The sequence below is a fragment of the Octopus sinensis genome, linkage group LG22 (assembly GCF_006345805.1).
Source record: "Octopus sinensis linkage group LG22, ASM634580v1, whole genome shotgun sequence".
Classification (NCBI taxonomy): Eukaryota; Metazoa; Mollusca; class Cephalopoda; order Octopoda; family Octopodidae; genus Octopus; species Octopus sinensis.
The window spans coordinates 4,014,492-4,038,509 of NC_043018.1; the positions used below are offsets into that span (position 1 = coordinate 4,014,492).

At 37.1% G+C, this 24,018-nt stretch overlaps 1 protein-coding gene across 7 annotated transcripts in view; it reads left to right on the forward strand.

The window, feature by feature from the left end:
* Positions 1-2,801: 2,801 nt before the first annotated feature.
* The window catches only part of LOC115223141 (DENN domain-containing protein 1B), a 222,531-nt gene continuing 201,314 nt past the window's right edge, over positions 2,802-24,018 (forward strand). For 4 of the 7 annotated variants that reach the window (XM_029793554.2, XM_029793559.2, XM_029793557.2 and 1 more), the window contains exon 1: positions 2,804-2,965. Coding sequence is in view for 1 of the 7 variants with exons in the window: in XM_029793558.2 (XP_029649418.1) it covers positions 2,949-2,965 (17 nt within the window). In the remaining 6 variants the exon portion in view is untranslated. Of the gene's footprint in view, positions 2,966-24,018 lie in introns of all 7 variants that reach the window. The other 3 variants (XM_029793556.2, XM_029793560.2, XM_029793558.2) reach the window with 2 other exon arrangements.

The following is a 24,018-nucleotide window of genomic DNA, read 5'->3' on the forward strand; positions in this document are numbered from 1 at the left end:
TGTAAAACAGACTAAGAAAAGCATTTGACACACACACCAGAATGTGAGTTTTCTGTAAATTTTGCTTAATTGGAGTTTAAATTTTAAAAACTGGACCTGGCATGACGCGATGCATTGTACTCTTAAAAATGCTAGGTAAATTGTAATTGAAGAAATCCTATATTGTAGATTTCTATAACTCCCAAAGGGAGGCAGATAAAATCTGCCTTTTATAATAAGAGATTTGTTGTTTCATTTTGGTACATCTCAAAATTCTTCAGTTTCGCTTTCCTTTTTGTGGTTTAATGCCCCCACTTTTCTGTTATTGCACTTCTGTTACATGATGGCCTGGTTGGATTTTGACATAGGTGGTCTGTTGAAGAGGAGGAAAAATACAATGAATTGAAATAAAATAGAAAAGTGTTGGGTCATGTGGCAAGTAACCAAGAGACAAGCAAGGTTAAATAATTTTGTTACATCCGACCAGCCATTGTCCTCCTACTCCTCACCTCCTTTGTCACATTCTACAGGAGTTAATTTGTATTCCCCTATCTCTCCCCTACTCTTTCTAACATCAGATTCAACTGGAATTTGTCAGGCTCATTCCCTTTATTCACTCCATAACTCCTGTAACAGCCATCTTGCTGCTATTGCTTCCTGCCCATCAGCTGAACTCCACCACCAGTATTAATGTTCTTCATCCAGTTCCCCCTTGTACTGCCATTGCTAACCTCCCCCCCCCTATTCACTCCACCACTCCTGTTAATCACCTCCTGCAATCCACCACCAGAGTTAATGCTGTTCACCTATCTCTCCCCTCAACCTCCAGTGCCAATCTCACCACCCCATCTGAATTCTAATTCTAATGCTGCCAATTCTCCTCCAAGTTGTATGCTTGGCACTGTACAAGTCGCTGTTTGAAGACCATCAAATACCACTAGTGTAGTCTAAGTTACTACAGGAGCTGTGTCAGCATTACAAAGGTTCAAGCCAAAAATTTTTCAAACTGAACATGCAACTAATGCCACTTCAGCTCCAGCATACTTAGTTGGGAAGAACCTTGCTCTGATGTCCAGATCACTGTTGAGGATTTTCCTGTCAACCTTCGGGGCTTATCCAGGTTGCTCCTCTTTAGTAGGCAACATCCTCTCCAACATGGACTAGTTCCAACAGGGAGATGGATGAAGCTCTGTTACAGTGGAGAGAGCTGGGTTCATCAGTTCCTGTTACAGTTGAAGATAGATGGAAGCAGAAGGTATGGGACAGTCTGTGTTGAGGTGTCACTCTCAATTCTCTTTGACCAATCTGATAATTTTTCAAGGTGTTGCATACTTTCTGCTAGTGCAAAATTCTCAGGTAACTTGATTGATGTTCTGCAACATTGCAGGTCTTCTCAGTCTAGATGAGCTCTGCATCTCCATTGCACTCAAAGTAGGAGCTGATGTCTGGAGGGGACTGAGATGTCACTATAGTAGGCCCCCTCGACTCCACAAGTTTTCATGGTCTGTCTTGCCACTTAAATGCTGGTCATTTCACTCATCACACTGAGCTAAACTTAATCATTAAGTGGGCCCTGGCTTGAGTTGATATACCCTCGGTTCTGGAGCCAGCAGGATTATCCAGAAATGATGGGAAGATGCTATGGTCTTATCCTCTGTTGTAAGAGGTAGGTGCCTCATCTGGAAGATGCCACAGTCTGTGACTCTTTTACTCCCTCCCATATTCTGGATGCTGCAGTAAATGGGAGGGTCACTGCTTCTATAGCCAAATGGAACAAAATCCTGAAGTATTGGGACCTGTTAGGGAACTATCTCTTGTAGCCATTGACATTTGGCGGCACTGGACTGCTAGTGGAAAAGTTCTTATCATGGTTTGCAGTTTACCTTACTGAGTGTCAGGTGATGCCTGTGAGGGTGCTCGGCTATTCTAACACCTTAGCCTTGTCATTGCCCATGGGAATGTCTTGAACTTGTTGGTTTGCTTCATTAAGTTTCATTGAACCTTGTTGTGTGTGACCAATTGAGACACTCAGTGTTGCATTGATTTTTTTCTTCTTCTTTTGTAAAATATATTCCTTTTCACTAAATTATTGCAAATTGTAACCATTATTTTGTACTCCCAACACTGTCAGATGTTGCAGATAGAAAATCTATTGCTCATACACTAAAACTTTTAATGGAACATAGAGTGGCCACCATCATAACAATTGTAGGTCTTTATCCAATTGAAAGTGGCTGCTATTGAAGAATGTATTTTTTCTAATTAATAAACGTTGCCTACATTTCCAAGAATAACCACCCTGTAATCATTTCACAAACAGTTATGGCCACAGTCATTCACACAAGCTTGGGTTAGAATCCCACGATCATGCCCGACGAAAGGATGTCAATATTCCTATAATGCATCCAAGATGATGATGGAATTAAAGTTATAACAGAAGAAAAAAACTAGTTTCTACTGGGAAAAATCGAAACCGCGTCGTGACGCACCAAACTTGATAATATAGTAGTCAATTGCCTTGTTATGACATGGCATAACAGGAACAACCACTTTGTATCGACGAGGGAGCAGTTTCAGAAACAACGCCTTACGTCAACCCCCGACACCAGCCGCCTGCAGTCAAGTCATTTCTGTAAATTTAAAGAGCATAAAAGGAAAAACAAGCAAAATAATTTACAAACATTTAACTAATCAATCAATTTTTTTGTTTAGTATTTAATTTTATTTATGAAAGGAGTTTTTGAAATTTAGTTTGGTAACAGAAATTAATAAAAGAAAAAGAAAAAAGATGAAGAAAATCTAAGCAATTGTAAAAATAAGTTGAAATCTCATTCGGTCTCGTGTCAGTGTGATTCCCATTTACAAGATGGTGGTTTTGTTATTCATGTTTCGATCAGGGATGGGTCGTTAAATGAATTGCCACCGTCTTGAGTGGCTGCTTTTATTATTTCAAGCGATAAATTACCGAGATGGGTTCCAGATTAAGGTAAGAAGAAGACCTTTTCAAAAAACAAAAAACAAAATATTTTTATTTCTTGTTTGTTGTTGTGCGAGGAGCAAAGTGCGTGAAAGTCTGACTCGGTCCGTCGTCGTCCAGAAAGTCTGTACAAATATTTTCTGCGTTTCTTCCGTGACCACCCCTTCAATATGACAACAACGAAAAAAAAAAAAAAAAGGTTGGGTGGTATTTACTTATTGAAATCAAAAACATGTCTTTCTTTTCCAGTTCACGTTTGCGTGACATGTAAATATAATATAATATAATATATATATATATATATATTGGGTGTGTGTTGATATTGTGTAGCCCGAGGTCTCCAATAAAGCAGAAATATGGTCAGACATTCCAGCCGTGACCATCCAGTGCCTTTGTATATTTAAGACTGTCCAAGGTGTTCTTTCGTTTCAGACTGTAAAGCGTGACTGGAGGAAGATTTGGCTGCTATCACTAACAGATAGTGTAATTTAATTGTTCATTTTGAATTGATAAAAGGTGGTTTTTTTCTATATATATAAAACATGAAATTTCTATTATATTTTCTGATCAGCCCCTACTTTGGGTAGATAGATACATATTGGGGTACCTGTTTATATATGATCGAAGCGATAGGTGTTGGTGACATTCGTTTCTACTGTAAAAAGATACTTAATTGGTGTTCGAAACCGAATCACCGTTTTCACTTTAGTGATGGCGAAGAGATATTAAAGGTTGAAAACATTCCGATAAAAGAAAGCAGAGAAAAATTGGTCCACACCATGGGGAAAAAATGTTTAAGTTCCCACGAAAGTGGAGATAGTGACTCGGTTTCGAAACCCATTTAACTCATTATTTTACTTTACTCTGTTACATTTTTGCAGAAGAAACGGCTTACTGAGGAAACTCTGATTTTTAATCTGATTATACTATCTCTCTATACACACACCAACAACCGAACCGCTATACTGTCGGACTGCCTGCTAGTGATAGCAGCCAAATCTTCCTCCAGTCACGCTTTACAGTCTGAAACGAAAGAACACCTTGGACAGTCTTAAATATACAAAGGCACTGGATGGTCACGGCTGGAATGTCTGACCATATTTCTGCTTTATTGGAGACCTCGGGCTACACAATATCAACACACCTACCCAATACTAATTTATACAAGTAGTTGTTTGCAATTCTGTTTAGCCCCAGGTCAGCCCTGGTTGAACTGGGTCTGTAAGCAAAACGTTCGGAGCGTCACTCGTTTTTTAAGTTTTAATCTAAAACTACAATACATATCTTTTCTTTCCCCACCTTTTTCTGTAAAGATGTTAGTAGATTTAGCTGCTTTATCTAGTAAATCGAGAGACAGCGCAGCGACTTCCACGTTGGTTCGTTACAAGTGGTTGTTTTAACTGTTTGTTAAAGCAATTTCCTTCTTTTTAATTCTTCAGATTTTTCTTAACTTTTTTAAAACTTTAGCAAATGACAATAAATATACAGTTAAACGTTGAAGAGACCCAACATATGGTTTAGTGAATTTGAATTTCCATAAGGTTTCAAATAAACTACAAATACAAGATTACGGTACTTTTATTTATGAGGAACATTTGAATTTTATCTTTATTTTTATTGGAAAAATGAAGAATCCTATAGCTTACTTCTGGTAAATTTTTATTGTTCCATCCCTCTATAAATTGATCGACGGACTTTCGGAATAACTATCACTGCCTCATGGAACAGGAAAAGGACAAGGAATTGGGTGGTTGTTTCCTTCTGTGAAAAAATTTTTTTGTCCCAAATTTTTTTTTCAATTTTACCTCAACTTCCATTCCGTACCCTTTTCTCGGTAAATTTTTACTATTTAAATCGTCTCATTAGACGAGTGTAGAGTAAAAATTTTCCTAAACTTCTTTTAAAAGCTATTTGTGATGGCAACACTACTAAATTGTATCAAACAATATCCTTGTTAAATGTCTAGTTTATACAATAACATATGTTTTACTTATAAAACATGATTAGGTATATTTGTTTGTTTCAGAAAATTCAATGAAGTTCTTGTGTGTTGTGTGATTTATGTACTTCTCTGTTATTTCTGAGTTAACGACAGAAAGCTTCGTCTAAGACACGTCTACGGATTTGTCCTCTGATCTGTGTTTTTTTTTTGTTGCTTTTTTACCCCTTTTTCTACCCCGTTATAGGTTTTGTTGCGATTGTTAATTTCCATTGATTGTCTCTGAAAAAAAGAGGCATGCTATGAAAGACTTTCCAACCACGATCGTCTCGTATTTTCTACATATCATCCAAAATGTGTTTCTATTTTTAAGATAGTAGGGTGTGAATTGAAAGAAATTTGGCTGCTATTTTTGCATAGGATCACTTTAGCAGTTGTTAATATCTCTCTCTCTCTCTCCTCTCTCTCTCTCTCTCTCTATATATATATATATATATATATATATATATATTATATATATATATATATATATATATAATATATATATATATATATATACACGTATATTAACATCCTAATATTTACGAGAACCCCTTCATTATTTTGTGAGCTAAGTTCTCTGTGCTACTTTTATGTTCGGGGCCTGGAACTTGAAAAAACAGTTTTTGAAGAGATGTCTTGAATTCTTTAATCAGTATCTCAATCTTTTATCCACCCATGTTTCAAGTTCCTCTTCTCCCTCGAGAATGGTTTTTCTGTAGAACAGATTGAGTTTTCTTAATCTTCAACACCTAATCACGATTATTATTACAAATATGCTAAATTGATACCGTGCCCAAACACTCGTCGTTGTTTAACGTTAGGAAATCCTTGATCATGCAGGCCTATGGTTAAAAGCATTCCACTCAGAACCATTTGTCTTTTTTTTTTACACTCAGGGTGTATAAAGTCCTATTAGGCTGTGCTTTCATCGAGTATTCTTTAAGTGGTTGCACGACCTTCAAGAAGTGACAACTAAATCGCCGTCTTAAACATGTCAGAACTACATTGAGTAGTCTTGGATACGCTATCCCTGAAAAAAAAAATTAGATGGTCATGGTCACGGCTGGAACGCTTTTGATCATTTTTCAGTTTAATCAAGGTAGACTTTGAGCTAAACTACAATAATCAACTATAAATCATCTTAATGTGTGTAGGTTGGTTCCAGTTGTCACATCAGGCAGTCAGTCAGGTTATATTATAAGGGTACTGGAGTAACGGCTGTTACACGTCTGATAATCAGACCATTGTAGAGAGTTTGCTTGCTTGTGGAGAGCCAACACTGATATACTGAATAGTTCAACTGTCACAAGTTAGCTCCGGCACCGCCACTCCCCCCACCATTTGGTGGAGACCGGAACTCGTATACTTTTACAGGAGTTCTTTGCTAGACTATATGCAACTTGCTCCAGGCTTGCTCCATCTGCGTGTATAATTATATATATATGTGTGTGTGTGTATATATACACATACATCTTCCTAATATATATATATATGTGTGTGTGTGTGTATATATATATATATATATATATATATATATACACACACACACACACACACACACACATACATCTTCCTAATATATATATGTGTGTGTATGTGTGTATTCTTTGTAAGTCTAGTACTTATTCGGTTATGGGATGTAAATACACACACACACACACACAAATATGGATGGGACACACACACACACACACACACATAAATCTGTACGACGAGCTTCTTTCAGTTTACGTCTACCAAATCTACTCAAAAGACTTTGAAGACACCTACCCAAAGTACCACGCAGTGGGACTGAACCCAGGTACATGTGGTTGGGAAACAAGCTTCTTGCCACACCTGCACCTATAAAGCTGCTTTCGCTCACGTATATAATATTGTGTGCGTGTCTTTATAGATAGATTACATAATTTTTTGTATGTTTTAAGAAACTTGCCTCCCAATTACATGGTACCAGGTTCAGTCCCACTGCATAGCACCTTGGGTAAGTGTCGTCTACTATAGCCTCAGGTCGATCAAAGCCTTGTGATTGGATTTGGTAGGCGGAAACTGAAAGAAGCCCATCGTGTGTGTGTGTGTGTGTGTATATATATAATAAATATAAATATATATATATATATATTATATATATATATATATATAAATATATTTGTGTTTCCTGGTGTGTTGACGTCCCCGTAACTTAGCACTAGTACTAGGCTTACAAAGAATAAGTCCTAAAGGAGTTATTCTTTGTAAAGGAAGTGTTCCAGTATGGCCGCAGTCAAATGACTGAAATAGTAAAAGAATAAAAAGAATATAGCAGTGAAGTATCGGGTTTGAAGGGAGGTGGAATTGGTAGTTCTTGTGCAATTATTATTAGGAAACAAGATCTATATGATGATGGACGTTGACATTTTGTACCTTTTTGTATTATAAAACTTCCCTTTGAGGAAGTAAGAGTGCTTAACACTATGTAAAGGTAAAAATTGATATATATATATATTTACTTAGCGCTTCTTGCGTGTGAATTGTTTACACTTACTGTTAGTACATGTAAAACAGTTTGTGTATGTAAGTATATAAAATGTATTAAAAGCTATAAATAAGAGTGGAGAATATTGGGTTCTCTCCGAATGGAGAAAATCAATGGCTACTCTTCATTATAGTTAGTACATTCGTCATGTTCACAGATGTAGGGTATCCCACGGCAAGACTTTTTCCCATTCAAGGCTTTTTATAGCTTTATCCATCTTGAATACCTCTGTAAAAAAACCCAAAAAAAACCCCAACAATTTCATATCTGTTGAAATATACAAATTCTCATAATGTAAACATATATCTCCTGTGTTCGATCAACCTGTTGACATAATACTATTTTGACATGTATATATATTCTCTTTTAATTGTTTGTCATTTTACTGTGGCCATGCTGGAGCACCGCCTTTAGTCGAACAAATCGAACTCAGGCCTTATTCTTCGTAAGCCTAGCACTTATTCTATTGGTCTCTTTTGCCGAACCGTAAACACACCAACATTGGTTGTCAGGGGAGGGGGGGGGGCAAAATCAGACATACTTTTTGTTTTACCGGTTTTGGTCATGTGACTGTGGCCATGCTAGAGCACTGCCTTTAGATGAAGAAATCGACCACAGCACTTTTTCTTTGTAAGCCAAGTACTTATTTTTTCGGTTTGTTATGGTGCATAAACACAGCAACATCAGTTGTCGAGTGATGATGGGGGTACAAACAAACATATACACACACACACATGTATATACATACATATACACATACATATATATATATACATAATTGCTGAGTCACTATCAGAACTAGAGAAGATTCAGTGTGGAAGCAAGGATTAGAATCAAAGGGCCTTAGAGTCAACCTGGCAAAAACCAAAGTCTTAATAAGTAGGAAGGCAGACAAACCACAAATCCCTTCAGGTAGTTGGCCCTGCTTGATCTGTAGAAAAGGCGTAGGTAGAAACTCCATAAGGTGTACCCAGTGTAAGCTATGGACACATAAGAGGTGCAGCAATATCAAAGGAAGGCTAACTAGGAAGATAGTTTTTGTGTGTGGCAAATGCTCAGGAGCAATAAACACTGAAAACGTGCAGAGAACAGCTTCTGTCACATTCCAGGGAGAAAAACTAGAAATAGTTGATAGCTTCCATTACCTAGGTGACCAAGTCAGTAGCGAGGGTGGATGCTCTGAAACTGTAGCTGCTAGAATAAGGATAGCCTGGGCAAAGGTCAGAGAGCTCCTACTTCTGCTGGCAACAAAGGCCTCTTGCTCAGAGTAAAAGGTAGACTATGATGCATGTGTGCGGACAGCTATGTTACATGGCAGCGAAACATGGGCCATGACTGCTGAGGACATGCGTAAGCTTACAAGGAATGAAGCCAGTATGCTCCGCTGGATGTGTAATGTCAGTGTGCATACACGACAGTGTGTAAGTGCCCTGAGAGAAAAGTTGAACTTAAGAAGCATCAGATGTGGTATGCAATAAAGAAACAGGCTTAGAAGGACTGGAAGAATGGTGGTAGCAGGGAATTGTATCAGACTGCCTGAAGGAAAGCTAGGAGACAGGTTTATTTAGCCAGAGGGGAAGCAGATAAGAAAACAATTTGCCAATGTTCTGTGCTGCGAGGACCAAAGACTTGAGATATTTCATGTTGCAAGACTGTGTGAATGAGAATCGTGATGTTGTAGGAGAGAAATGTGTCCTCATAGATGATTGTTCACTTGCACTAAACGAGGCTGCAAAGAGAGAGGTTTGGAGACGCCACTATGAAAGGTTGCTGAATAAAGAAAATGAATGGGAGAAAGGGAGTCTGCCGAATGTCGACCCAAGAGAGGGACCAGCTATCCGAGTTGACAGTACCTTGGTGGATAAAGTAATTAAGGGTATGAAGGTGGCAAGCTGGCAGAAACGTTAGCATGCCGGGCTAAATGCGTAGCCATATTTCGTCTGTCGTTACGTTGAGTTCAAATTCCGCCGAGCTCGACTTTGCCTTTCATCCTTTTGGGGTCGATAAATTAAGTACCAGTTACGCACTGGGGTCGATATAATCGACTTAATACCTATGTCTGTCCTTGTTTGTCCCCTCTATATTTAGCTCCTTGTGGGTAATAAAGAAATAGGTATGAAGACAGGAAAAGCCCCCGGCCCAACAGGATTCACTGCAGAGATGCTCAAAATATCTGGCGGTGTCGGCTATAGCTTAGTCACCCATATAGTTAACCAGGTGATACACGAAGGAGTCATACCCAATGTTTGGTGTAGCAGCATAATAGTCAACTGCTACAAAGATAAAGATGACGCTTTAGATACAAATAATTACAGAGGTATCAAGTTATTGGATCAGGTAATGAAGGTAACGGAGAGGGTCATAGCCCAACTAATTAGGGAGAGAGTCAGTTTAGAGGAGATGCAGTTTGGTTTCGTGCCAGGGAAAAGCACCACTGATGCTATATTTCTGGTAAGACAGCTGCAGGAGAAACACCTGGCCAAAGATAAACCTCTGTACCTGGCTTTCTTTGACATGGAGAAAGCTTTTGACAGGGTCCCCCAATCCTTTATCTGGTGGTCAATGAGGAAACTAAGGATAGAAGAATGGTTAGTGAGAGCTGTGCAAGCCATGTACAGGGATGCTGTCAGTAAGGTGAAGGTTGGCAATGAGTACAGTGAGGAATTCCAGGTAGAGGTAGGGGTCCACCAAGGTTCAGTCCTCAGCCCCTTCCTATTTATCATAGTCCTCCAGGCAATAACAGAATGCCCCTGGGAGCTCCTTTATGCTGACGACCTTGCTCTAATTGCTGAGTCACTGTCAGAACTAGAGGAGAAGTTTCAGACATGGAAGCAAGGATTAGAATCGAAGGGCCTTAGAGTTAAACTAGCTAAAACCAAAGTCCTAATAAGTAGGAAGGCAGCCAAACCACAAATCCCTTCAGGTAGATGGCCCTGCTCGATCTGTAGAAAAGGCATAAGTAGAAACTTCATAAGATGTATCCAGTGTAATCTATTGACACATAAGAGGTGCAGCAATATCAAAGGGAGGCTAACGGGGAAGATAGTTTTTGTATGTGGCAGATGCTCAGGAGCAATAAACACTGAAAATGCGCAGAGATCATCTTCCGCCACATTCCAGGGAGAAAAACTAGAAGTAGTTGATAGCTTTCGTTACCTAGGGGACCAAGTCAGTAGCGGAGTGGGGTGCGCTGAAAGTGTAGCTGCTAGAATAAGAATAGCTTGGGCAAAGTTCAAAGAGCTCTTACCTCTTCTGGTGACAAAGGGCCTCTCGCTCAGAGTAAAAGGCAGACTGTATGACGCTTGTGTACGAACAGCTATGCTACATGGCAGTGAAACATAGGCTGTGACTGCTGAGGACATGCGTAAGCTTGCAAGGAATGAAGTCAGTATGCTCCGATGTATGTATAATGTTAGTGTGCATACTGGACAGAGTGTTAAGTACCTTGACAGAAAAGTTGAACCTAAGAAGCATCAGATGTGGTGTGCAAGAGAGACGACTGCGCTGGTATGGTCATGTGGTGCGAATGAATGAGGATAGCTGTATGAAAAAGTGCCACACTCGAGCCGCTGAGAGAACCTGTGGAAGAGGTAGACCCACGAAGACCTGGGATGAGGTGGTGATGCACGACCATCGAACATTAGGTCTCACCGAGGCAATGAGTAGTGACTGGGACCTTTGAAAATATGCTGTGCTTGAGAAGACCCAGCAAGCCAAGTGAGACCATAACCTCGTGGTCTATGCCAGAACTCTAACCAGCCCACTTATACATACCTTTCCTTCATTGGACACTAAACTCTGCTTATGAAGACCTGTTGAGGCAAGTGAAATCGAAATCAAATTTGATGACTAGCATCTGTGCTAGTGGAGCGCTAAGAGCACCATCCGAGCATGATCATTGCCAGAGCAGCTGACTGGCTTCTGTGCTGGTGGTACGTAAAAAGCACCATTCGAACATGAGTATTACCAGCATTGCTGTACTGGCACTTGTGCCGGTGGCACGTGAAAAAGCATTTGAGTGAGGTCTTTGCCAATGCTGTTGGACTGGCTCCTGTGCAGGTAGCACCTAAAAAACACCATTTGAGCATGGCCGTTGCCAGTACTGCCTGACTGGCCCTCATGCCAGTGGCACGTAAAAGCACCTGCTACATTTTCAAAGTGGTTGGTGTTAGGAAGGGCATCCAGCTGTAGAAACTCTGCCAGATCAGATTGGAGACTGGTGCAGCCATCTGGTTCACCAGTCCTCAGTCAAATTGTCCAACCCATGCCAGCATGGAAAACGGACATATATATATATATATATATATATATATATATATAAATAAAATGTACTAGCAGAGGTACCTGGCATTGCTTAGGCGTAAAATGGCATAGTTTGTATATAATATATTACAGTTATGTTGAAACAGATAATATGGGTAAGTGCAGCATTGATAACAAAGTATTTGTGGAGTAAATACTGGGCTAATTCAACTAAGCAACATGCTATGCGTCCATTTGGAGTATTTCAGGCCCTAGCCTGTCATGGAAAATTGGAGGTGGGGGTTATGTGGTTTTTGAATGCACCGTAAAGCTCTCATTGGATATACTCTCCTTTGTAGCAGTTGGCGCTGTGTTTAACACAACCCATCATTTGAAATTTTGCCACTTCCGTCAAAATTCTTTGATGCCTGTGCGAGAACTGCTATATTACATGGTAGTGAGACATGAACCATGACTGCAGAGGTCATGTGTAGACTGGAGAGGAATGAAAGTAGTATGCTCCATTGCATATAATATTCATTTTCCCCTTCTCCATCTTCTTAGTTTTTTCTTTCTTAATATTGTGTGTGTATACAGCTTTTACCATCTCGTTTTCTGTGGTCGATCTATTCAGTTATAACTTTCTTTTATCCACTTGGTACCTGACATGTTTGACTGAAACACCCAGTCAGTGCCTACCAACTGTTCAAAAAAAAAAAATGTGATTACATGATTGAATAACCTTTCAATTACTGTCAGTTTGTAAATCTATAGTATGTGTGTATCTTGAGTTTACAGACACAAATTTATTTCATTTCATATCTTTTCTTTTCTAAATTTATGCATTTTGTTCTCATATGGGTTGTAACTTTAATTTTTTTTTTATCTTTGAAATGAGTTTCTAATATAAGAAAATGATAGTGGACACAAAAGGCCAACATACTGCTATGCCATCCAAGATGCAAAAGTGACAATAATGCATCTTGGACGACTACATAGCATCAATGAATTTTGAATGTTCTTTCCATATGTTCAGATGAAAATATTTCTTTATATATTGTATATGTTAGGTTCTATAAATGTATTTGATGTTTTGTTAAACGATGAGCTTTTTTAGGTTATAAGAATATCTTTTGCTTGTTAATGCATACAAGAATTATTGGGTCGCTACCAACTCAGACAATATCCTGAGGATATATTCAGAGATGAGCAGTTAAAATGTCTTTTAATAAATGAAAGTATACAGTGTATATACGTATACATTCAGTAATGCATATATAAGAATACTTGAATTAAATTTTTAGTGGAATTAGATATATTGATTTCAAATTATGGCACAAGGCCAGCAATTTCGAAGGAGGGGTAAGTCAGTGACATCAACCCCAGTGTTACACTGTTACTTATGTTATTGACCCTGAAAGGCAAAGAAAACCTCAGTAGAATTTGAACTCAGAACATAAAGACAGATGAAATGTTGCTAAACATTTTGCCAGGCATGCTAACAGTTCTGCCAGCTCACCACCTTAGTGAGAATAGATATATTAACATGTCATTGGGACAGTTTTTCAGTGTATAGAGATGTGTAGGGGTCTGTGTGAGGTGAGTTGATGTATTTATAGCAGTGTTGAGTAAGTGTATGTAAATTAGTTACTTGATACTGAGGTTGAGCTACACTTTTCTGAGAATCACCTTTGTGGATTGTTTTCTAGAAAAGCCTGTTGAGGCTTTTATCTGTGATTGCTTTTTATCATTGCCTCAATAACTGACACAGTTGATCTAGGTACTCATAGGAGGCCCAATAAAGTTTTGATTAACAGACTCTATAAAAAAAAGGAAATATTGCCATGCAAGAAAAAGCAAAAAGCAAAAGCACCTATGCTAAAAGTTGTAGCCCATTGCTAGGTTGAAAAGTGATTAGTGAAGTTAGCATTCAGGTTTCAAACTTTGGTTGAACTTGCTGTTAGAAAAATGCTTTTTGATGTGCTTAAATTGAAATTGAGTCAGTATTTTAAATCTTGTATATAACAAAAAAAAAAAAAATACTATAATATGAATGTATTTAAATTTAGAGTTATAACAAAATAAAGAAAACAAATCTTTTCTTTTATTTATTTATTTTTACTCTTTATATCCTATTACACTTGAAAAACCTATTATATTTTCACAATGAAGCTAGTATTGTTCAGAGCTGTCTCTGAAAATCACTGCTTTTATTTATTTTATTTTATTCTTCTCAACAAAAACTGTCATCCCAGGATCCAAAAATGACAGTCTTCCCCACTCCTACCTCTGTCATATTTTTTCTTTCCCTCAAAATGCATTACTTAACCTCTCCTTCTCTGAAGTACTGCTTCTGTTCTTTACATAGTATGTCATTATTATTATTAAGTGAAATATTTCATTTACAAGTCATTTTACACTGAGTCTAGACAGATCTTATGAAAAGATAACTAAAATTAGTTTTCTACATTCTTTTTTAATCTTTTATTTTCAATTTCAAAGTAGGAATGATAGAGTTGTGTAATTGCAACTGTGACTCCTTTGGGTGATCAAAACACCACAGAGAAAGAAGGTGTATTGCAGGAAGCTTTCTGTTGCCTTCTCGTACGCTAATAGTATTTGAATTCCACTCTGCAAACTAATGAAAGTCAGTTCATGCACACACACGCATTCACTACATACTTCAGTGAGCTGTACCTGCTCAGGACAGCCGCAAACCAACAAAGAAGCCCATACATGTTTGCTTGTAGAGACTGTTTACATATAGTTATGTTTCTCCCTTGGCACCTTAAGCAAGTGTCTTCTACTATAGCCTTGGGCTGACCAAAGCCTTGTGGGTGGATTTGGTTGATGGAAACTGAAAGAAGCCATTTGTATTTATCTATATGTCTTTGTGTCTGTCTGTCCCCCACCAGTGCGTGACAACTAGTTCTAGTGTGTTTATATCCCCATAATCTAGCAGTCCAGCAATAGACACTGAGAGAATAAGTACTAGGTTTTTAAAAAATAAGTACTAGGATTGATACATTCAACTAAAAATTCATCAAGGCGGTGCTCCAGTATTTCTGCAGTCTAATGACTGAAACAAGTAAAAGAGAAAAAATAATGATAAACAGAATTTGGTGCTAAATCAACATTTTTCTTAAACAAGAGAAAGAAATTAACTTGATTTCAAGTAATATTGTTCTTTGTTTTTCTTTTTAAAATTTTAATTTGGTCTTAGAAGACTTACAATGGTCACTGGCACCATTCTTCAGACGAAACCAAAATATTTTTAAGAATCTATAAATAAAAGCTTAGTGTGTAATTTTAAGCTTTTTAACTGGGGTTTTTCATAAAAACAAAACCTTCCATTTTGAAAAGACAATAAATAATTTTTTTTTAGAACGTATTCTTAACTCCACTACCCATTGTCATCATCGTCATTGTTTAACATCCACTTTCCATGGATCAGAAAGTTTGAGAGCTGGTAATCCAGAAGGCTGCACCAGGCTCCAATCTGATCTGGCAAAGTTTCTACAGCTGGATGCCCTTCCTAATGCCAACCACTCCTTAGGAACGTTTTACATACCACTGGAACGCAGGCCAGTCAGGCAGTACTGGCATTGACCATGCTTGAATGGTGCTTTTTACATGTCACTAGCACAGGAGCCTGTCAGGTGGCACTGGCAATGTCCACACTCGAATGGTGCTTTTTACGTACTACCAACATGGAGCCAGTCAGCCAGCACTGGCATCGACCACACTTGAATGATGCGTTTTATGTGCCACCAGCATGAGACCAGTCAAGCAGCACTGGCATCGACCACACGTGAATGGTGCCTTTTATGTGCCACCAGCATGGGTGCCAATCAGGCAGTACTGTTATCAACTACAACAATGACTTCACTTGCCTCAACAGGTCTTTGCATGCGCAGTTTATTGCCCAATGATTGGAGGGTACTCTTAAATGGGCTGGTTATGTTGCACTGGCATAGGCCATGGTTACAGTCTCACTTGACTTGCTGGGTCTTCTCAAGCACAGCATATCGCCAAAGGTCTCAGTCACTTGTCATCGCTTCTGTGAGGCCCAATGTTTGAAGGTTGTGCTTCACCACATCATCCCAGATCTTCATATAATTCAATATTTTAAAAATGGGAGTAGTATTAGTTTTATAAAAGAAATGATTAAAATTTTTATCAACATAGTTTTTGTAAAACTCCAGAAATTCTTTTTTTTCTTGGAACTGTAATATTCTTCAGAAGCCACACTGAGAAGCACTAATCTGTTGTGTCCTTCTATTAAGGCAGTAGGGTGTGGCATGAGAAAAATATTTTGTTACTGTTTTTAACAGGGTAAGTGACCATGTAGAGGCTCTCCTGATTCATTAGGCTTTTCTCATTTGCTTGAGAAGCTGTTCTAAACTGTATAGCTGTACATATAGATATAGAGAATGTAGGCTTAAAGGACTTTGTTCTAACTGATAATGGTAGAAAGAGAAGGGTCAGGGTAGAAGCGTGGTTGATAGTCTTGTGAAGCACAAGAGATTGGCCTATCTGCATACCAGTGTGTGTGTGTGTGTGTGTGTGTGTGTGTATAAATATATATAATTTTATTTCAGCATGGTTCCGAAGTCCTTTAGTAAACACACTGATATAAAATGGTATATCAGCTATTTAGATAAAAACTAGATGAATCATTACTGACTCGTGAGTCATAGCTTCATGACTCTACTGTTGTTATTTTCAGTTTTTTTTTTAGTTCTTGTCTAGCCTAGAGTTTTTCCATAGGTTCTTATGGGACAGGGGCTGTGTGGGTGGACAAATTACTGTTTCTTAAATTTAAGATAGTTTTAAAATTTTAAGCCTTTTGATACTAACCTGCTTGAGATTTGTCCTGATTCTATAAAATTAAAAGCTTCCATCAAAATTTCATGTTCATTTATGTTCCAAACACCAGCTTACTAATGGCACTTATTTTACTAAAGTTCTTCATACATAAGTGGAGAGTAAAATAATTTCAGTTTTTTTGTGAGAGAGGAGAAGGGTCTGGTATTTGTCATTTTGAGAACTATGGGAAGGAGGAGAAGTTAGCTTCCTAGCAGCCCTAGTCAAGCTTTCTGTGATAAGAGTTTTTCTTTTTGCTTTTGTGGCCATCTTTCTGCATGTTGGCGACTGACTGCATTGTCCACTGTAACCTTTTTTAAAAATTTTATTTATGGCAATAAGGCAGGCAGTTTGGCTGTTATTTCTATTAGGTTGAATAACAATATACCTGTTGGGGCTTTTTGTTGTGGAGAATAGCTACTGGATCCTTTTGTTCCAATTACCTAGGATAGATATGCTCTTTATCCAGATGTGTGCATTTACATTTGCACTCTATGGAAGTCTTGGACTTTGGTGTTGTCACTTCTGTCAACAAATCATCTGCTTGTTTTGCACCTTTTGGTGACATGTGAAAGAAGATAACCACTTGAAAAAAATGAGTTAAGGGAATGCTGAATAACAATGCTTTCATAAAAATATATTCATTTAACCCATGCTAGCAATGGAAAATGTACAGAAAACAAATGATCTCTCAAGATTTTGATCAACCTGAAGTTGTAGTAGAAGACACTCATCTAAGGTAACACATAGTTGCAATCCAAGCTTCTTAATCATACAACTACCATTCTTGTGCATTATAGTTAATATTTCCTTACTTTTTCTGGCACTAAAGAAAAAAACAAACAAAAATATTATTAAATTCCTTAGATTCACCAGATTTGTATTTGAAGTGGACTGTTCTTTTGAAAGAACTGTGTGATAATTCAGGGTTTTAAAAAGACAACTTTGCCAAGGCTCATCTTTTGCAATAGTTCTCTAATATAAAGACCCCTCCCCATCCTGAAAATGTTGTAAAAACAATCACTAGTCATTAGCTCCATAATTCATTGGCACTCTCTTTTTCTTTATTTTGCATGTCTCTGTTAACTGCTTTTGATGAAACCCACTAGAAATATATCTGACCTTTTCACATGCGTAAAGTAAGTGTGAAAGAGTAGGAAACTTTTTTTCTTTTTCTCCATGGTGGTGGTTGAGGGAGAATAAATAATGTTATGTAAACTCTTGATAAAAAATTGTTACAAAATGTCACCTCAAAAACATTTTCTCCCCGTACTTTAATTTGTTTGCATTGTTTCTGGTCCCTCTTTGCATCTCACTAATGACATTAATGTAGCAATTATTATTATTCTACAGCTATTGTACTGTGCATTTTCTTCTTTCATACTTCTAACCTGACATAACCATTAACACTATTGGCTTTTAAATATGCTCCTCAAAGTCCTATTTCTCTGTCTGTAAGAGAATAAAGTTGGCCTCCAAAACATGTAAGCTATTCTCTCTCTTAGATGTGGACAGAAGTAAAATTTAGTAACCTGCCCCTTTCCATCCTCTCTTGCACCTTGTCTGAAGCATTTCTCAAATCTACCAAGAACTGTTACAATCTGGGGCTACTCCTTTTTTTTCAAATACAAAATGTAACTCTTTAAATGCCTTTTGTATGTGATATTTGTGAAGGCCAGTGCTTCTTCCTATTGAGTTTTATGGTATTAATGACGAGAGAAATCTCTTTGCACATAGAATGTCAATCTGTTGCTTGTAACATCTCAAAATAATCATGTGATTTAAAGTATGAAGAATGTGATTTCATGTGTAAATTCTTAACAAATGCATGCTTTGAATTTGATGTCAAGATCTGTTAGTTGGTACTACAACAGCTTATCGAATTAGCAATTTTGCCTTTAGCATTCCCTTTTGTTAAGGGAAGTTAATTGCTCCAATCTAACCAGCTGTGAATGAGTGCCATCTGACAGTTGGTGCACTGCTGTCTCCTTCCATCTATCACCTTCTGCATGTTTTATTGAGCCAAAGTTAGAACGACGAACAGAATGTCTATTTCTGCGCAGTAAAACAATAAGCAAAAGCATGGTACAAGTGTCTGGTCATACTTGCACATGAGTGACAATCTTGTATTTATTTTTTTTGCACTTTTTATAGTGCTTTTGATTTATGGGATATGTTATTTTTATGCTCATGCACTACTTTTAAGATAAATTGTTATAGAAGTCAGCTTCTGTTGTATTCTATTACTCCAAGCACTCCTCGGAACTCTTGCATAAAATGTGATGACTTGATTTCTCACATAATGATGCTAGATATATATATTTACTTACAGACTGCTCATTTTTTCCCCTTGAATTCTGGATAATGAAATTTTTAAAAAGAAGTATTTCTAGAAAGTCTCTTTAGTTACTACATTTATGATGAAATATATAGTGCTGTTGTTTCAATTTTGAAAATAATGAATTTGTAGCTGGTGTTTGGAATATAAATTAACATGGAGCTTCAATGCAAAGTTCTGATTCCCTTTAAAACAGTGGCTAACAAAACCAAGGATGGTTTTGTTAACCGCAACCATAACTTGAAAGGTAAAAAAAGAAAACAACAACAAAAACAAACAAAAAAGGGTGACTCAAATTCTAGATGTTATTTTCATTATAAAACTTATGTAACTTATATGTATGCTTTACAAATGTCAGAACAAATATATTACAATGAGTTAGTTACACTCAATGAAACATAAAAAGTCTTGACCTCTTTTTTTTTTTTACTGTTCTTTAAGCCAACAAATTTTATATACACTCTGATTGGGTGTATATACTTGGATATAATCCAACCAGGTTATAAAATGTCTCTATGTACATGTAAACCAACAAGGTTTTAAAGTGTTTCTTTATGTGTCATGGAATTCTTTCTTACACATTTCTTTCTAGAAATATCTTTATATATGTATGTATAAATATTTTACAATTTTCTTAGAAATCCTATGCATTTCTTAGAAAGAGGTTGTTGAGTGCCATTTTCAATTGGGTGTTTCCACACAGGTGCTGTTACTTTATTTAAATTAACTTTCTTTTGTATCTAGATTTTAGTTTTTGCTGAAATAAGTATATATATACTTTGTTTCAGCAGTGGTAGTCAAATGATTTGAGACCAACCAACTTATTTCATTCATATGTACAACCATTGCTTCTACTTTTTGGCACAAGTATCTTTTACTTTGGCCCCAGCCTGATCAGTCTTGTGGGTAGATTTGGTAGCCAGAAAATGAAAGAAGCCCATCATGTATGTTTGTTTGTACCTCCTTGTTTTGACATCATACAGTAGTTGTAAATGGGTGTTACTGTCAGTGTCATTCTAATATTCTGCAAAAATTTATCTGGCAATGGGGAAACATTACCTTCCTTGGAAACAAGGTCAGTGACAGGAAGGGCATCTGACCATAGAAATTCTGCCTTAACCCTTTCGTTACTAAACCGCCCGAAAAAAATTTTGGTTAATGTGACCAAACCCGCCCGTATTTACCTATTCATATTTAAATGAGAATATCAGAGCAAATTTCTTTAGTACATTCGTGAAAACACGTATTATACTTTGTAAACAGTTCAGCTACAGTTTTGTACAAAAATCGAAGTGTAATTTTAATTCCGTGAATTTTGGGAGATTTTTTTCCGAAATTTGTTCCTATTGTGTTTTCAAAATTTGTAATTCTGATAAAAAATGGATACGAATTTCATTATATCAAGCAGCGAGTCAGAATTCGAAGGATTTTCTACTGAAGACTTCATAAATCTAACTCTATGACTGAAAAAAAAAAGCACGTGGTATTTGATAATGAATCTGATGTTTCATTTTCCGAAAGTGAAAACAGTGAATCCGAGAGCTCCAACAGCGATAAAGAAAATGAATTGGCACCTGAATGGAGTGAAAATTAAAAAACTGTTTCTTTCGGTGATTTTTCTGAAGAAACTGGACCAAGCCACAGACTTTCCCAGAAGAGTAAAGCCTTAGACTATTTCTTTTTACTTTTTCGAATGAGCCTATTTGAAATCATTACGGCAGAAATGAACTGTTACGCTAAATTTAAACAAAACGAAAGAAAGGATAGTTAGTGGTTTCCCATAACCTTAAATGAAATTAAGACTATTTTGCCATAAATATTATTATGGGTATCAGAAAGTTACCCAGAATAACAAATTCTATCGTAAAATTTTGTTGTATACCCAATTGAATATTAGCTAATAACCCATTTTCTATAGCGATGTTTGAACAAAATTTTAATAATTTTATATTTTGTTGAATTTACCTGTATCTACCTGCAATTAGAGTCAGTTTGTGACAAAATTATAGTATAGAATTGGTTGAGAACATTTCATTAAATTATCTTCCAAAATTCACGTTAATATATTGATAAATAAAAAAGTTATAGTTGTTTAATGAAGCCAGACTAAATTTATGATTATGTTAGAAATTAATTGAAACACATAAGGGGTGTATTTTGGTCAGAAATATAGTAACGAAAGGGTTAACAAATTCTATCCAATCCATAGAAAAGTGGACATTCAAAAAATGTTGAGCCAACACAAAAATTTCTATGTTGTCATTTGAAAACTAGAAATAACAGTCAGTCTTCCCTCAAATCACATCTTACAACCTTCGAAGAGGGACAACATATTGGATGTTGATGAAGTTCTGAATAAAAGAGGGGCTAGTCATTGTAAAAAAATGACCCTTCACAGATCTGCTTCAGTGAGGGTGGCCCTAGAACCAAACCAGCAAAAAGAAATACTGTTTTAGCTTTTTGAAAACTCTGTTGAACATGCCATATACTGTGTGAGATATGTTATAATATGGCTTCTAATTTTGGTACAAGTTTTGAGGGTGTGTGGGTGGAGGCAAGTTGATTATATAGACTCCAGTGCTCAGCTAGTACTATTGACCCCCATGGAAGGGCAAAAAATAAAGTCTGTCTTCGTGAAATTTGAACTCAGAATATAAAGACCTAGAAGAAACGCTAAGTATTTTGCCTAATGTAGTAAAGATTCTTATTTCTTTATTGCCCACAAGGAGCTAAACATAGAGGGGACAAACAAGGACAGACAAAGGAATTAAGTCGATTACATCGACCTCAGTGCATAACTGGTACTTAATTTATCGACCCCGAAAGAATGAAAGGCAAGGTTGACCTTGGCAGAATTTGAACTCAGAACGTAATGGCTGACAAAATACTGCTAAGCATTTCGCCCAGCATGCTAACGATTCTACCATCTTGCTGCCTTAGTATGCGTTATATGAAATGCTCCCCTGCCACACTGCCCCCCCAAAATCAAGATGCCATAAAAATTTGTTTACAAGCACTTAGGTACATACAGTTTTTTTTTCCTCCCAGCTATCGATGTCTTTATGACAGTCGTACAAAATACAAAAAACTGGCCAAGTTCAGAAAATGTTATTTTTTACTTTGCATCCTTTTCAACATTTGTTAAGATTAGGTTGGATATTTCTTTCCTTACAGGTTGAAGAGGAGCACATTTCAACATTGCCTAACGTGGCCCTTTTTTTTTTTATATAATAAAAGGTAATTTTGAATGTTCATGAGAGTTTTACATTCAATTAATATTTGTCATTATCTGCAAATGTAATAGGAAGTTGATTTGCTGTTGAAGTTGAAATATAAAAGCAGAAACAGCAGTTGTTATGTCTGAAACGACAATGATGATGATAGTTGATACAGAAACAACTACAATGGCAAGAATAATTCAGAGTAATGGTAGAATAATGATCATAACATATAATAGGAGTCTGTAATAATAATAATAAAATAGCAAGATGTAATAACAGTAACAACTTGCTACAACAGCAGTGGTAACAGGTTGTGACATCGGAGGCAATGTGTAACAACTGGTAACATACTATGTCAGCTGAGATATCCTGCTGCCTTGGCATGTTGTCATCATAATATGTAATAATGACATGTCCAAACTGCAATAACAACATGCTGTGATAATGTGTAATAACTTAATTATATTGGCAGTTGTAAAACCAAATGTCCAATTTGCATTAATTTTAAGGAGCAGAGTTCAGCAGTTAATGTGAATTTCATTATCAGGCGAAGGATTGTAAAGAAGAGGTTGATTCCCTTTCAAATAAAGTATTGGGTAGAACATTGGTTCCCTAAGTGGGCGGTACTGCCCCCTTGAGGGCAGTGGAAAGATCCAAGGGGCGTTGAAGAAAAGTGAGCTGATAATGGGATGGCCAAAAGGGAGCAATAGATGTAAAAGTAACAAAATAAGGGGCTAATTGGGTTAAGTTTCATTTGTGAAATACAGGTTTTTTTGAATTTGCTGCAGAAAGTGGTCTCTCTTCGTAGTGGTGAGTGAGGGGGAGGCTAGGAATGTGACCTGGGTCCCAAGAGGATGGCAGCCCGAAAAGTTTGGCAACCACTCAGTTAGTGTGTTTAAAAGTAAGAATTAGCACTTGTTATATGGAATAAACTACTAGAATTAAATTTGCTTCAAATTACACTTTGCTGTCCATTTTCTTTTTTTAAAGTACATATTAGATAATGTAGTCATTGAACATTTTTGGTTATAGATCAAGTCAGTCAAGGCTGTTCTGAAAAGAGCATCATGGATCTAGAACCAAGTATCTCTCATTTTGCCAATGACTACATTACTAATTACACCACAGTGATAGATATGTTGTTTGAGAGATAATAATGAATCTGTTACTTTTTTCTGTCTCAAATTATTCTAATCATCATCATCATCATCATTTTATTGTCTACTTTTCTATTCTTGCATGGGCCAGATAGAATTCATTGAAGTGGACTTTCTTCCGTTAGATGCCCATCCTGTTGTCAGCCCTTGATTTTCTAAGTAAAGTAATATTTCCCTGTGACCAAATATGCTTTCATGGAAGATTGGAAACAAATGAAACTGCTTGTATGACAATTGTTTGCACCTATCACTCAGTGCCAAGATAAAGAGACACACACACACTCACACTCTCTTATACCTACACATACATGTGTTTATACATGTATGACATGCTTTTCTCAGTTTCTTTCTACCAAATCTATTCAATGCATTGGTCGCCCTGAAGCAATAATAGAAGGCACTCACTCCAGATGCCATGCAATGAGACTGAACCTGAAACTGAGTGGTTGCAAAGCAAACTCCTCAATCACGGAGCCTGTTGTTTATTATGTCTCATGTTGGAGGTGTTTACATTTGACAGGATTCACTGACCCACAGAACTGTGGGTCAGATTTCAGTGTCTGCTCTGGCATGGTTGCTGAGGCTGGATACCCTTCCTAATGCTAGACACTTTACACTGTGTACTGAGTACTTTCTTTGTGACATTAGTTCCCTCTCTCTCTTTCGGAGAGGCACTGAGCACATATACACACACGGCAGTAACTTCCACCTACCGAATTCAATCACAAAGCTTCGGTCGACTCGG